Source organism: Natator depressus, chromosome 6 (assembly GCF_965152275.1).
Source record: "Natator depressus isolate rNatDep1 chromosome 6, rNatDep2.hap1, whole genome shotgun sequence".
Classification (NCBI taxonomy): Eukaryota; Metazoa; Chordata; order Testudines; family Cheloniidae; genus Natator; species Natator depressus.
This window is the reverse complement of record NC_134239.1, coordinates 19,227,497-19,241,828: the sequence shown is the minus strand read 5'-3', so window position 1 is coordinate 19,241,828 and position 14,332 is coordinate 19,227,497. Positions and strand designations below refer to the sequence as shown.

The following is a 14,332-nucleotide window of genomic DNA, read 5'->3' as shown; positions in this document are numbered from 1 at the left end:
GGCATCACTTCCTGGAGGGCAGGTACAGAGGCTCAGCTCAGCCTGATCCCTCTGGGCCAGTCATCTCACCCTCAGCAGCTGGGCAGAGGTGACCAGAAGCCCTGGGGACCTACAGCACGGCCAGCCTCCCTGCATTACCCCACTGCGGAGTCCAGCCTCCGAGGCGGATTCAGGCCGGGCCTCTCGGCAGTGGTGGCTCCAGTCTGCGCCAGGCTGGGGGAGGTGTGGCCCACCGTGGCCAAGGGGAAGGACGCAGCCTGGGCGGGATGGGACTGGCCTGTCCCCGGGCCCAACCTCACCCTCCGGTCTCCGGCGGTGATGTTCTGCAGCGCCCCCGAGGCCGCCTCCGTGGTGTGTTTGTTCAGCTCGCACCGCTGCAGCAGCCGGTTGTAGATGCCCACGATCTGCGGGTTCCAGAGCCACTCCATCCCTTTGGGGTCCTTGGAGACCTCCGTGAAGGTCACCATGTCTGTGTTCATGTGGTGCTGGGGGGCCGAGGAGAGAGACCAGCCCATCAACAGAGAAACACAGCCCGACGGGGGCCCTGCGCACATGGGGCAGCCCCGCTTCCCTCTCACCTCTGTCCCCAGCCCCATGGCCCCCCATCCCTACTGCCCAGGAGCAACGCAGCTGCCCTAAAGGTGGAGGGGCCACCAGCACCCGAACAATGGCCCTGCCTCCATGCCACTCCTTCCCCCGAGGCCCTGCCCCTCCCCAGCCCCCACCTCGCACTGCTCATTCCCCCAAAGCCCCCCCCCCTCTTCCCCTCAAAACCCCACCCGCACTCACTCCTCTCCGCCCTTCCCCCCCTTCACTCACCCTCACGGCCACCAGTGGGAGGGCACCGCCCTTCCAGCCGCACTTTTAAAAGCGACGGGGCCATGGCCTCTTGGTCCCCCCCATCCCTTTGACCCCCATTCTCTTCCCTATCACCCCTGCCCCCATGAGCACCCGGCTCCATCCCTTGATTTGTGACCCCCGTCTCTCAGCCGGCCGCGCGGGCTCACCAGGGGAGCGTTCCAAAGCCAGGCACACAAGTATTCATGGAAACCCATTTTTAAATGTCCCTGCGGGTGGGACGGTGCGCATGCTCTCCGCCAATCACAGACTCGGAAGAGCACCAGGTGATCAGTCACCCACCCCCTGATCCACTGCCCACGGGAGGCTTCCGGCCTGGCGCCGGGTCGCTGAACCAATGATCCACTCACCCCTCGTTTCAGCGACCCAGCTCATCGCTCACTGGCCGTGTCCTATTCGAGTCCCCTCCTGTTCCCCGCCCCATTCTCACCTCTCGCACTCGCCTGCCCTGGGGGCTGAAGCAGCCCACCAGCTCCCCCGTCCCAGTGGTGCCGTCCCGCCGGTGCCCCTCCAGCCGCTGCAGCGAGGACGGGGGCATCTCGTCGTACAGGCGGTAGGAGAGGTTCCGCAGCACGCACACGGCGTTCTCCACGCTCTGGGGACGGGGGAAGCGGGATCAGCCTGGGCCACTCACTCCAGCTGGCTTGCCTTTCAGAGCCCACGTCGGAGAGGCTCTGGCTGGACCGTCCCGCCCAGCACTGCTTACTAGAGCCTGGCCCCAGCCAAAGGGGAGGCTGGGAACAGGGCCTCCCATCAGGGCTGGGCTAGTGCTCCCACAGTGCCAACGTGACCAACAAAGCCCATAGCCAGCCAGCCCATGTCTAATGTGCCCATCACCCTGGTATCGGGGTGCCAGTTCACTCTCCCGGCTCAGTGCCCTGGTTTGAGGGGCTCCCAGTGAACAGGGACACAGCCCTGCCCTGGGACGGTTCATGAAGGTGATCAATGATCAGATGCATGAGGCGATCAGTTTCCCATTCCCTTCTCCACCTTGCCCGGCTTGGGAAACTGTCCCCAAACCTCAGACCCTTGGCGGCGGGGCCGAGCCGCACCAGGAACTGTGGTCCCCGCGGCGCCCCGTTGCGGAGAGCTGGAGCACGGCTCAGTCTGCGCCTGAGAGGCGGACAGAGGCACAGACTTTACGAATGGAAACACTCCGCATTCAGGGACGAAGGGGTCCTGAGTGTCCCCCCAGCAGCCCTGGCCTCGCTCCCAGCATCCCAACCCCCACGTCCCTCCAGGCACGGTCCCCTGCCGCTGGGGCTCCGCCCGTCTGGGTCAGGAGGCCCTGTCTCTGAGGGAAGTGTGGCTCAGACACAGGCTACACGCTGCTGGAGCCAGCCCACTGCCCTCCTCCTCCTGAAGAGGTGTGCAGGGGAGGGGCCCGTGGCCTGGGAGGGAGCTGGGGGCACTGCACATAGGCTCTACAGCCCCTCCATTGGGGCAGGAGTTTAGTGGGAGGCTCGGGATGGCCCATGGCCAATCGGCTGGCAAAGGGCTCTGGGAGGCTGGCGACTGCTCAGTAAAGGGCTCTGACAGCTGCAGCTCTAGGGGTTAGGCTGCCTGTGGGGACTACGCCTGGTCCCCCCAGCCACTCGGCATGGAGCAGCCCCAGGGCACTCAGCCGGCCCAGCCTGCTCTCCGGTATGGCAGAGCCATGGCAGGCTGCAGGCTGGCTGGGGGGTGGAAACACCCTATTGTTCTCAAGCGGGGCTGGCCAGGCCGCACGGGGGAGGCTGGGGGCTGGCTGAGGTCAGGACCGGTGCCCGGGCTGTGCTGCCGGGGGCAGGGGAGATAAGCCCTTTGGGGCAGGGCCTGGCAGACCTCAGGCGTGTGGGGAGGGGCTAAGGAAGTTGGTACCGCAGTGAAGAGCTGCTCCAAGCCAAGAGGAAGCAGAGACAGTGAGAGAGCCACACCCCAGCCTAGGCTGTTCGCTCTAGGTGGTGAAGACGAGGGGCTGGGCCCCCAGCGCAGACAGGCAGCTGCAGACTCCCTCTGGGGGCGGAGGGCTCACCTTGTCCTCTGACTTCCCCACCTCCAGAGCGCTGTTGATGTAATTGATCATGGAGTCCACCAGCCCGTGGCACTCGCGCATCTTCTGCCGGGTCTGCTGGCTGGCGGAGCTGAGGTTCCTGCAGGGGGAACCCAGGGCCCAGCACTGAGAGACGGAATCTCCCCTGCCAACCCATGCCCCCAGCCTCTGCCGGGACCCCCTCCTCGGCCAGGCCAGAGCCAGTGCCCATCTAAGGGGGGGATTCCCTCTCCAACAGTGGCCAACGCTGGATGCTGCCGAGGGCGGTGTGAACCCCCCTGTAACGTCTCTCTGTGTGGAATACTAACTCTGGGCTGGGCATTGCTGCCTGTCCAGTTCGGGCCCTGCAGCGTGAGGACTGGGGATACAGTGTCCCGCCCAGGGGGCATGCAGGCCTTGTTCATAACACTGGGGGCCAGAACCAATACCAGAACCTAGAAATTCTCCACTACTCTCGGCCCAGAGCTCCCCCGGTCCCCGTGGCTCAGCAGCCAGGGCGCAGGGCACGCTTTCTATGCCCAGGGGCTGGTAGAGCTGGTACCTGAGGAGCCCGGTGGAGTTGTAGAAGATCTCCGCTTCTGAGGCGTTCTGCTGGATGATGGCAGCGCTGCCCGTGCCGGAGAGCGGGGTCAGGATCAGGTCGGTGAGATGCTCCAGGGTGTCCCGAGCCAGCCGGTCCTTTAGGGTGTCGCTGGAGGAGAGATTCCACAGGATCCCTGCAGGCCGCAGAGAGCACCACTTAGCCCCAGAGAGCATCCAAACGGGTTAAACTCCTGGGCCATTTGTACCGGGCGTTCACGCTCCCCTTCCTCTGACAAGCCTGCTAGGCTGCCACTCGAGCGTCCCATAGCGCGGGGACTGCCGCCCTTGGCTTGCAAGGGGGCTCCAGCAGCAAGTGACCTTTGCCTCCCCCTCACCTCTATGCCTGAATCCAGCAGGCAGCCTCTGATCTGCAGCCAGGGGAGGAGGCAGGGCTCAGAGGACTCTTCCCATCCCACGGGAAGCTCAGAAACCCCGATGCAGTGACTTGACTCCCAGAATGGCAGGCACGCTGCACAATCCACCGAGTTTTGCTGGCTTCATTCATGGCCCTGCTCTATGTGGATGGGCAGCCTCTCGGGGTAGGGTCTAATTACCTGGGGCTGTTAGTCATCAACCAGCTGCACACAGGCAGCCAGGGAAGGGGACCCGCTGCCCCCCCAGTTCTGATGAGCCCAAGGAGCGGCACCGACAGACATAACTAGCAGGGGGAGTGGGGAGGAGACAGACACTGTTTGAGTCCAAGCTGTGCAGGGCCCTGTTCCAGCAGCTCCGATGCCCAACAAAGCCTCTGCGCTAGGCCGTTGCTGCAAGAAACACACAGTTTGGGGGGGTTTCCTGAAATCCCAGGAACTTGTCGGAGCAGGGCACCCCGCAGGCTTGGTCATGTGCCACCTGCTGCATGCCAGAGCTCACCAACTCCTCCTTCTCCCTCCCCCGCCACAGCAGCTCTCAGGATAGAGCAAAGCATCTTGCTGTCCCACTAGGGGTAGCCGCCCGGCCTGGGCCTCAGGGGATCGGGGTTCAAGTCCTGCCTCTACCACAGACTCTGTCTGTGCCCCAGGGTGAGTCACTCGGTGTGTCTGAGCCCCATCTGGAAAATGAGGACAATGCCTCCGAGGGCTGTTGTGAGACTAACTCTGACTGTGAGGCACTCAGCTACTCAGCCACAGAGAGACTCCCTGCTGCCGAGCTTCTGCCCACGCTGCATCTGGTGCTTTAGCAACAATGGCCGAGATTCCCTCGCTGGTGTGAATTCACCGTGGTGGGGCTTTGATGATTTATGCCAGCTGAGGACCCAGCACCGTGTGGGGACAGCTCTGATCTCCCCTGGAGGCAATAGGAACTAAAAAGGAGGCGCTCACCTGCGAGGCACTCCCTGTGTGCAGGGCAAGCCAGCCTGGGGCTGAGCTATTTGGCCATGGCTCTCTCCATCCTCCAGCTGCATTTAGCTAAAACCACTTTCACAGACTCCATTACGCTTGTAATAGGCATTAAACCCTTCGCATCATTGCTCCTGGGCCCGGCTTTCCCATTAGCTCTGGTATAGGCTGAGACAATCAGAGCCTGGCGGGCAGGATTAGAAAGGGCCTTTGTAACAGAGGCAAATGTAATCTCTGCTCTTGGCCCCTCCCTGCACAGCGCTGCCTGCAAGACACAAAGCCAGGTGGAATCCGGCCCCTGGCCAGGGCCCAATCTCCCCCTCCACCATTCATCTCACTCCCTCTCTGCTCTCTCCAGCAGCAGCAGCCAGCCTGGGCAAGAGAAGCCTGTAGCCCTCCCCCATCTCTATATCTGCTTCAGCTCCCCTCTCTTATCAGCACGCTCCCTGCTGGGGTGTAGCCCAGCCTGGTTACATAAAAGGGACAGCACCCCTTCCCATTCCAGGGCGGCCTGATCACTGGCTGGTCTCTCCTCCCACCGGCAGGGCAGGACAGTCTGAGCTACCACTCCACCGCAGGTTCCCTTGCCTGAGCCCCGCCTGGCCCCACAGTGATAAGATCCAGAGCTGACTGGCTGTACAGTAACCCAGGCTGCCAGCAGGGTTTCCGTGCCTGCTCTCCCTGGCACGCCCATGGGCCCTGACAGTACAGTGTAGAACCAACCGTGCGGTGATACTAACCCCGGAGGAGCGAAGTGCAGCACAAGGCTGGCTGGGGGAACTGGGCTCCTGCGCTGCCAGTGGCATCTCCAGCTGTGGCCCCCCTACCATCGCTCCCTGGCCTGCGGCAGAACTGGGCCACGTAACCCCTGGGCCTCAGCACACTCCGGTCGAGTAACCTTTGCCCCGTCAGCATGTAAAGACATGCTGAGGCCACCGGCGGGGCAGGGCACAGCCATAGCTTGGCCTGGTACTTTCTAACAAGGGGGCTTGTATGGCTCCATCACCCATTTAATGTATTTATCCTCACAACACTCCTGCAATATAGGGCTGTGCTATTAACCCCAATTTGGGGGTGGGGACCTGAGGCAAAGAGACTATAGGCTAGAGTCACAAAGGTCCTTAGGGGGCCTAGCTCCCATTGAAATATCTAAATACCTTTAAGGATCTGAATTGCCCAGGGTCACCCAGGAAGTCTAAGGCACAGCAGGGAATTGAACCCAGCTCTCCTGAGTGCTAAGCCAGGGCTCTAACCACTAGGCCATCCCTTGCACTCCAACAGACACTCTTAATGCTCACTATTCAGGATTGCGCTTGTCGGGCCAGGAGAGGAGCCATGTGCATGCACCCTCAGAGGCTGAGGAGCCATTCCCTCTCCTGCCATTGCTGCTGGGCAATAGGGTTTAACAGCATCTTATCTGAACCCTAAAGTAGAACTAGGCAAACAGTTCCAATGTATTTGTTTCCCGTCTTTCATCAAAGTCAGAAATTTTGGCCAAAAACATTTTTTTTCATTGAAATGTCAACATTTGAAAAACATCAACTAGCCCAACTCAAACGCCTTCCTCTCCCAGTATCTGTCCAGTCTAGTGCCACCTGATGGAGACCTGGTGTAACTACAACAGGAGTCAAAGGGGTGAAGAATGAGGTGGAAGACAAAGAAAGAGCTATTTTGGCCATTTTTGGCTGATCCCAAAAGAATGCGCTACCACCTGTACAACTGCTTGGGAATACCCACTGTGGCGAAGGGGCTGTCAGGACTCTCAGGACAACCCCCTGTTTTAGATGCTCCCAACTTTCTGGTAACTTCTTGATGAGCTGAAAGTTTCCAGGCTTGGCTCCACCCAAAGAGGGATTTTTTTTTAAAGCTGGAGTGAGATCTCGTTAGCCTTTGCTAAGACATGGAGGTTCCTTGTCATTAGTCTGAGCAAAGCTTTCTCATGGTTTTTGTGCTTGCACATAAGTTCGCCAGCCGGCTGCTCCTCACTGAGGACTAGGGCCCTGTGCTGGCTGCAAAAGCAGCATGTGCATAGAAGGTGGGAACACAAGGAGGTGGGGTTGAACAGCATCCTGAAATATAAAGGGAGCCAGCAGTGGGATCTGGGGAAGAAGGGGGCTGTGATTTTGCACTGGAGGGATAACAGGGGCAGGCGATGCAGTCTAGAAGATCTGGAGCTGGATTGAGACTCAGGAGACCTGGGTCCTATTCCCAACTCTGCCACTGGCCTGTTGGGTGACCTTGGGCAGGTGACTGCATCGCCTCGTGCCTCAGTTTCCCCTTCCACGCTTTGTCCATTTAGACTGTAGTCTCATTGGGACTATTTGTGTGTACAGCACCTGGCACAATGGGGCCTGGATCTCAGCTGGGGTCTATAGGTGCTCCTGCAATACAAGCAATTTAGCAGTAACCCCAACAGACCCGCTTCCCTTCCCCTGCTCAGCCCGGCGCTCCCTCCCACGCACTGACCCGTGACATTCTTGCGCAGCTCGTCGTCCTGCGCACGCAGCGTCCTCATCAGCTCGTAGATGCCATTCTCCTCCACCAGCGCCAGCTTGTTCTCAGCATTGTCATAGATGAGGTTGCGCATGGCGCCGGTGGCATGACGCTGCAGCTCCTGGTTGGGGTGGTTGAAAAGCTTCACCAGCTTGGGCACGGCTTGGAGGCTGCGAGCCTGGAAGAGAGACAGGGCGGCGGGTGAGAGGTGGTGGGGCCTGTAGACTCAGGAGTCTGCCCTGGCCTCCACTGGGCGGGGATGGAGCAGGGCCCCTGTGGAAGTGTCACTGGGGCTGTATCCCCGCCCTCAGCATGTTCTGTCAGCACCTGAGTCCACAGCCGGGGCTGAGAGGCTGGGGCGGCCCTTTCCCAGCATGCCTTTGGCGTCTGCCCCCATGCACCCATCCTCGCCTTGCCCCTCACCTGCTTCTTGGCATCGCTGTCGCTGTAGCACCTGTGCTGGATGTAGGCGGCTCCCAGCACCTGCAGGTTGGGGTCACTGGCCATCAGGTATTTCACTGCTGATGGCAGGTCAATGTCGTCAAACCTGGAAACCAAGGGAGGGTCAGGAGTGGCCACGACGCCCCCTCAGGGCTCCCTCCTGCCCACCTCACAGCAGGGCTCCACCACGTCCTGCATGCTTTGCCGAGGTGCCCACCAATTCGACCCATGTCACTCCTTCACCAGGCCCAGGACACGGGGTCGCCCACCTCTGGTCAAAGATGACTGGCCAGGGCAGGACTTTTTCAGATCCCACCATGCTGCTCCTAACTCAGCCTGTAGGGGTCACTCCTGAGCAACATGTGCTACCCCTCCCACGCCCAGAGCCAAGTGGGTCCCAGCTGTAGCACTGCAATCCGGAGCAATGCTAGCCCAGGAAGCAACAGGGCCCAGGGCAGTCCTTTGCAACAGCATCAGTACTGCTGGACCACTTCGCTGCTGCTCCAGCTCCCCTCTGCTTTGCCACCGCATGCTACGGATGATCTGGTGAGCTGCAGAATTTACCAGTCGTACGGGGCCGCATCAGGCAACAGGTCGAGCCCTTAGGCGGAGGGATGGTCATGCCACAAACCATCGACTATGGAAATGCCCCAGGGAGGCAGACTCGGGAACCAACAGAAGGGAGGCTACGGCAGGCCCAGAAGCCCAGCTCCCCTGGTCCTTCTTAGGAAACTCGGCACGTTCCTTGATCCTTGTCCAGGTTGGCTGGGAGCTTCACAGGCCACCCCTGCCCCCGAGCTACCCCCTGCACACTCACCCGCCGGAGTAGGAGAGCTGGGTCGTCAGCGTGTTGTGCCCGTTGTACATGTCGATGGCGCGCAGGTCCTGCAGGTGGTGGTTGGACTCAGCCAGGCTACGCACGGAGGGGGCTCGGGTGTTGCGCTCCATCATGCCCGCATAGGAGCTCCCCACGCCCGGCTGGGAGGCCGGGAGACTGCTGAAGGAGCCAGTGCTCAGGCGGGAGCGGTTGTTGCTCTGGAAGCGCTGAAGGGTGCGCATGGCGGGCGCGCGGATGGTCCGGTTCTGAGGCACCTCCACGCTGTCCATCCAGTCGCCTGGCCCCTTCATCCCAGTGTTGGAGCCAGCACTCATCTGCCTCTCAAAGGTGTAGGCTCTGGTGAAGTTGCCACTGTTTCTGTGTTTGTAGAGGGCGTCTGGGCTCAGCTGCTCCGAGATCATGCTGTAGCGGTCATCCATGCCCGCAGGGCTGCCCAGCCCATCTGCCAGGCGCAGCGACCGCAACGACATGGTGTCGAAATTCGGCCGGGCCTGGTAGTTCCGCTCGTGGAAGGAATTGGGCCGCGCGGAGGTGCTGGCGGCCTGCGAGACAGTGTAGCTCATATGGTAGGCTGGGCCCTGGGGCACGCCCCCGTTGCTGATGGTAGCCATCCTCTTGTGAGGTGTGAGGTCCACAGCTGACCGGGAGGACCAGCCAATGGACTTGGTGGTGCTGTACTCATTCTTGGCTGGTGGCTGATACAGCTGGGGGAGACAGGGAGAAATGGGTCAGCAATGTCTCATTTCAATAGGAAACACATGGCATGTCTTGCTAACTTCTGGCCCAACAAAGTGAGCCTGGGATCTGAGAATCAAGCTGGGGTCTTTTCCTCTCACCCTTCAACACCAAGAAGAGAAATTCTGCAGGCTCAGTTCCACCCTCAGTAATGCCTGTACAGCCTCCACGACGGCCACTGAAAGCTCACAAGGTTGCAGATATCTGACACTCTCGGCTGGAGATAGTGGGTTGGACAGGTGTACTGGGAGTCACCACTGGGCCTGCAGACCTGTTAGCACTGGAGGGGACGAGTGAAAGGGAACCAACCTGGTGTGACTCTCAGATCCCAGCTGAGTTTGTTGGTTTTGAAAACACCATTTGACGGGGAGGCCTTGAGAGACCAAGGGAGAAACCCTGGCCCTAGCGAATGGAAGTTTTGCCATTGACTTTGGTGGAGCCAGGATTTCACCCACTAACCAAGGTGGCACGTTTGACCACGCTGCAGCACAGAGCTGGGCTCTGAGGCCTGCAGAGCTTTCTGACTGCCAAGTGGTCTTACTGCCCCATGGGAGGTTTGTCCACCACTAGAGAACCTCGCCCCCCTCCCTCCTCCCTGACTGGCGCCTGGGGGAAATGTGCCCCCCACTACCATTATCAGGACCAAGAGCTTCCCCACACCTGGCTTGGAACCCAGCCATCCACTGCCAGTGACTAGGCTTCCTAAGGGCTACAGGAAGAGAAGCAACTAGCGGGTGGCCTGATCTCGCGTGCCGATGGCTGGGTTCCAGATGTAATAGTGATGGGAGCCATATAACGACACATCAGCCAAACCGACCTGTCTAGCCACACACTGCAGGTGAGCTGGTACTTACAGTGACCTTGGGGTCTAAACCATTGGTCTGGGATCTGGAGCTGAAGGACTTCTGCAGGGTGTTGCTGTACTGGCCCTGGGAGGAGCTGCCACCTGCAGGACACACAGACAGACAGACAGCGTTCAGCAAAGCTAGAAATGTGCTGTGTGTGTTCAAAGCACAGCACTAGAGGAATGGGGACTGGGACAGCCCTGGGCGGGGGCGTCAAGAGGAGATCCTACACCTGGATCTGAATACCAATGCTCTGATGGGGGGGATGTTGCAATCTGGATTTGGTGACTGTCTGCAATTGGCTGAACCGCACCCCTGGAGCCAAACACCCACACACTGTGGTGGAGTCTGGCTTTGGCTCAGGAGCTTCGGAATGCTGCAGCCGGCTGGGACCCATCCCTGCTTGGTAGCCACAGGGAGGTTCCCACGTCATGGGGTAGGGCGCTATAGGGTGTATGAGGTGTACGTAAAATACCCGCCAGGGTCCCATCTCTGTGCCGAGGGCTCAGTGTGGGCTGCCTCTAGTGCCCGGTGAATGCATGGCCTGTGTTAGTGGAGGGAAAGGTGGGAGCTGGTCATCTGCTGCACTTAAACCTCCCAAGCACGGGTTCGACGCAGCTGCAGCACCAAGCCCCTCACAGCGCACGGCCGGCCCAGGAAAGCCCAGGAGCGCACCCAGGAGCCACACGGGGATGTGGCTGAGTGAATGAGGGATGCTCTGCAATTGGCAGCAGATTAGCTGCCTGTGGGAGAATTCTCTGTCGTGACCCACAGCAACTTCTTCTAGGCCAGCCCTGGGCTCCCCCAGCCCCCATCCAGCTCAGTCCTGCCCTGTAGCACCCCCGGTAGTCCAGTCCTGGGTCCCACCCAGCTCTGCCCATGCACCCCTGTCCTGACCTTCAGCCCCCCTTGTACCCCAGCCTTTGGACCCACCCAGCTTTGATAATGCTCCCCAGTCTCGACCTGCACTCCTCTGCTTTTCCAGCCCTGGCCCCATGCAGCTGTGCCAACACACCCCAGTCCTGACCTACAGTCCCCCGCTAGTCCAGCCCTGGCCCCACGCATCTCTGCCAACACACCCCAGTCCTGACCTACAGCCCCGCCGCTATCCCAGTCCTAGACCTGCACACTGTTCTGCCAACACACCCCAGTCCTGACTTACAGCCCCCCCGCTATCCCAGTCCTAGACCTGCACACGGTTCTGGCAATGCATCTGGATCTTGCCCAATTCTACTCCCACCTCTTCCAAACCCAGGCTCTCTAGAGCAGAGAGGTGGCAGTGCTGAATTCCAGGCTGTCTTTGTGATGCAGACTGATCTCTGCTGGGCCCAGGATAATGCTGCCGAATGCTCTCACCTGTGACTCCAGGTCGGGGGGGTGGGGGGGTGAGGGGGCTGGAGTTTTGCAAGGGGCACAGTTTGTTAATCTAAAAATGGCCCTTTTTTCTCTGTACATCCATGGTGTTTGTGAAAAATTTCACTAGCCCTTTATTGCATTTTACACCCAATATTCTTATTGGAAATGTTGCTGACCATTTTCATTTCTCAGTTTCTATTTTTGAAAATGAATTTTTAAAAAAAAAATTGGAAAGAATTTTTCAAAAGAAAAACCCTGTCATGTGCCTAAACCGCCCCCTCCCCATTCATTGTTTAACCAGCTCTTCTTTTAACCATGGCGAACAAAACACTAAAAGAATACAAGAGAAACAACGAACGTAGCTGGGAAACGGTCGCTCACATTCCCCAAAACATTGCGAGAACCAAAACCTTTGGAACAACTGAAAAACTTGGGGGGGGAATGGTGGGGTTTGGTTTCTTGTTTTTTCTAGTTTCCAACCAGGTCCCAAGCTGGGGTAGGTCAAGGTAGCCCCACTGGGGTCAATGGTGCCAGAGCAATGTCCACCCTGGAGGAGCTGTGGTTGGCTGGGCTCCATTGAGGTCAGTGGGACTTTCCAGCTGAGGGTCTCTGGCTCAGACTGTGCAGGGAGAGAAAGGTTCGCCAAGCGAGCCTTGTGTCATAAATATAAAGGGAAGGGTAAACCGCTTTAAAATCCCTCCTGGCCAGAGGAAAAATCCTCTCACCTGTAAAGGGTTAAGAAGCTAAGATAACCTCGCTGGCACCTGACCAAAATGACCAATGAGGAGACAAGATTCTTTCAAAAGCTGGGAGGAGGGAGAACTTCAAAGGGTCTGTGTCTGTCTGGGTGATGCTTTTGCCTGGGAAAGAACAGGAATGGAGTCTTAGAACTTAGTAAGTAATCTAGCTAGGTATGTGTTAGATTATGATTTCTTTAAATGGCTGAGAAAATAGCTGTGCTGAATAGAATGAATATTCCTGTCTGTGTGTCTTTTTTGTAACTTAAGGTTTTGCCTAGAGGGATTCTCTATGTTTTGAATCTAATTACCCTGTAAGGTATTCACCATCCTGATTTTACAGAGGTGATTCTTTTTTACTGCTATTAAAAGTCTTCTTGTAAGAAAACTGAATGCTTTTTCATTGTTCTAAGATCCAAGGGTTTGGGTCTGTGGTCACCTATACAAATTGGTGAGGATTTTTACCAAACCTTCCCCAGGAAGTGGGGTGCAAGGGTTGGGAGGATTTTGGGGGGAAAGACGTGTCCAAACTATGTTTTTTCAGAAACCCAGATAAAGTTTGGTGGTGGCAATGGAAGTCCAGGGGCAAAAGGGTAAAATAGTTTGTACCTTGGGGAAGTTTTAACCTAAGCTGGTAAAAGTAAGCTTAGGAGGTTTTCATGCAGGTCCCCACATCTGTACCCTAGAGTTCAGAGTGGGGAAGGAACCTTGACACCTTGTTTATGCTGAACGGCTTACCGGGAAACCAAACATTCCCCTTCCCATCTGGTCTCCCCACCTCCTTTCCCAGCCACACTTGCTCTTGTTAAGACCGAGCCCATTTAGAAGCGGCCTTAGGTCCAAAGGGCCTTTAGAAGGCAACCTCTGGCATGAGTCCTGGAGATCTGAAGGGAGGAGTCTGGTGGGTGAGTGGAGAGCAGTGCGGCGGAGAGGCTGGTGAGCGATTAGTTCACCATGGAAGACCTGCGCTGAGACCCAGCTGGGTTCAGCTGGCTTCAGTTTGACGCATGGCCAATATTTGTCCCTGTTACAAAATCAACAGCAGAGATAAGAGCAGCTGGGGGTGTCTGTAGCATCTAAGCTGCCATTTAAAGGTAACTGAAGGCGGCAGTTTCTCTTCTCCCTGATGCCACGGGAGATCTCCCTGGTTTGCTCTGGGGTCAGTGCGGGGAGAACCAGGCCCTCGCACAATTCTAGCCCTGGTGGTTGCCAAGAAAGCCTTCCCAGTTTAGCCAACGCTGGGTTAGCTCAGGCTGATGCCGCAAGTGGGGGGAGCCTCGCTCTCGCTACCAGGAGGCTTGAGCTGAGGAAGCGAGATGTGGGATTTGTGGAAACCCCAAAAGGAGGACATTTAAGAGTGACCTGCAAGGAAAGAGCACCTGCGTCTGTGCTGTGTGTCCCTCTCTGAGGGATAAAGGCCTGACAGGATCTTTTCTTAACTGATACTTTTCCTCCTTTTAAAAAAACAAAACAAAACCGTGTGAAATATTCGGAATGTCAAGTGTGGTCGTCCCATTTTGACCGGAGGGCATGGCAGGGGTCTCGGAGATGTGCCGTGGGCACTCTCCCAGCCCATCTCTGAAGAGTCAGCCTAAACAAAGAGCTCTGTGTGGCTTGAAAGCTGGTCTCTCTCACCAACTGCGGTTGGTCCAATCAAAGATATCACCTCCCCCACCTTGTCTCTCTCATATCCTGGGCCCCCCACGGCTACAACTGCACTGCCTAAGGAAAGCCATCTCTCCAAACACCGAACAGCCAGAGCTCCATCAGCTTTCCTTTCTGATGTCATCACCCCACTAGCTCGCCAGCGGGCCAGAGAGTTGTCCAGCGTGGCCAAGAGCTGAATTTCTGCACGCTTAGCATCTTTCAAAATGCGGCCACTTTGGTTAGCTAAGTGGGAGCTGAGTTGTGTTGACAAACTGTCTCATTCACTCCATGGAGAGAAATGATGGCGATATGGAGCGTACAGCTAAGCTCCCTCTCCTTTGATTGCTGTCTGGTTTGGCAGCTACACTCTCTCCCCTCCCTCCCTCCGGTGAACATGGTGCTACTTGCCCTATTGACAATGTTTGCCA

General features: G+C 57.9%; 1 protein-coding gene across 1 annotated transcript in view; it reads right to left on the bottom strand.

Moving 5' to 3' along the window:
* Nucleotides 1–14,332, bottom strand: part of PKP3 (plakophilin 3) — a 35,660-nt gene that overhangs the window by 7,695 nt on the left and 13,633 nt on the right. The window contains exons 2-9 of the mRNA XM_074954701.1: nt 10,174–10,265; nt 8,564–9,288; nt 7,729–7,852; nt 7,279–7,483; nt 3,432–3,606; nt 2,873–2,990; nt 1,289–1,453; nt 300–485 (exon numbers count right to left, since the gene is read on the bottom strand). Coding sequence (XP_074810802.1) covers nt 300–485; nt 1,289–1,453; nt 2,873–2,990; nt 3,432–3,606; nt 7,279–7,483; nt 7,729–7,852; nt 8,564–9,288; nt 10,174–10,265 — 1,790 coding nt within the window. The remainder of the gene's footprint in view (nt 1–299; nt 486–1,288; nt 1,454–2,872; nt 2,991–3,431; nt 3,607–7,278; nt 7,484–7,728; nt 7,853–8,563; nt 9,289–10,173; nt 10,266–14,332) is intronic.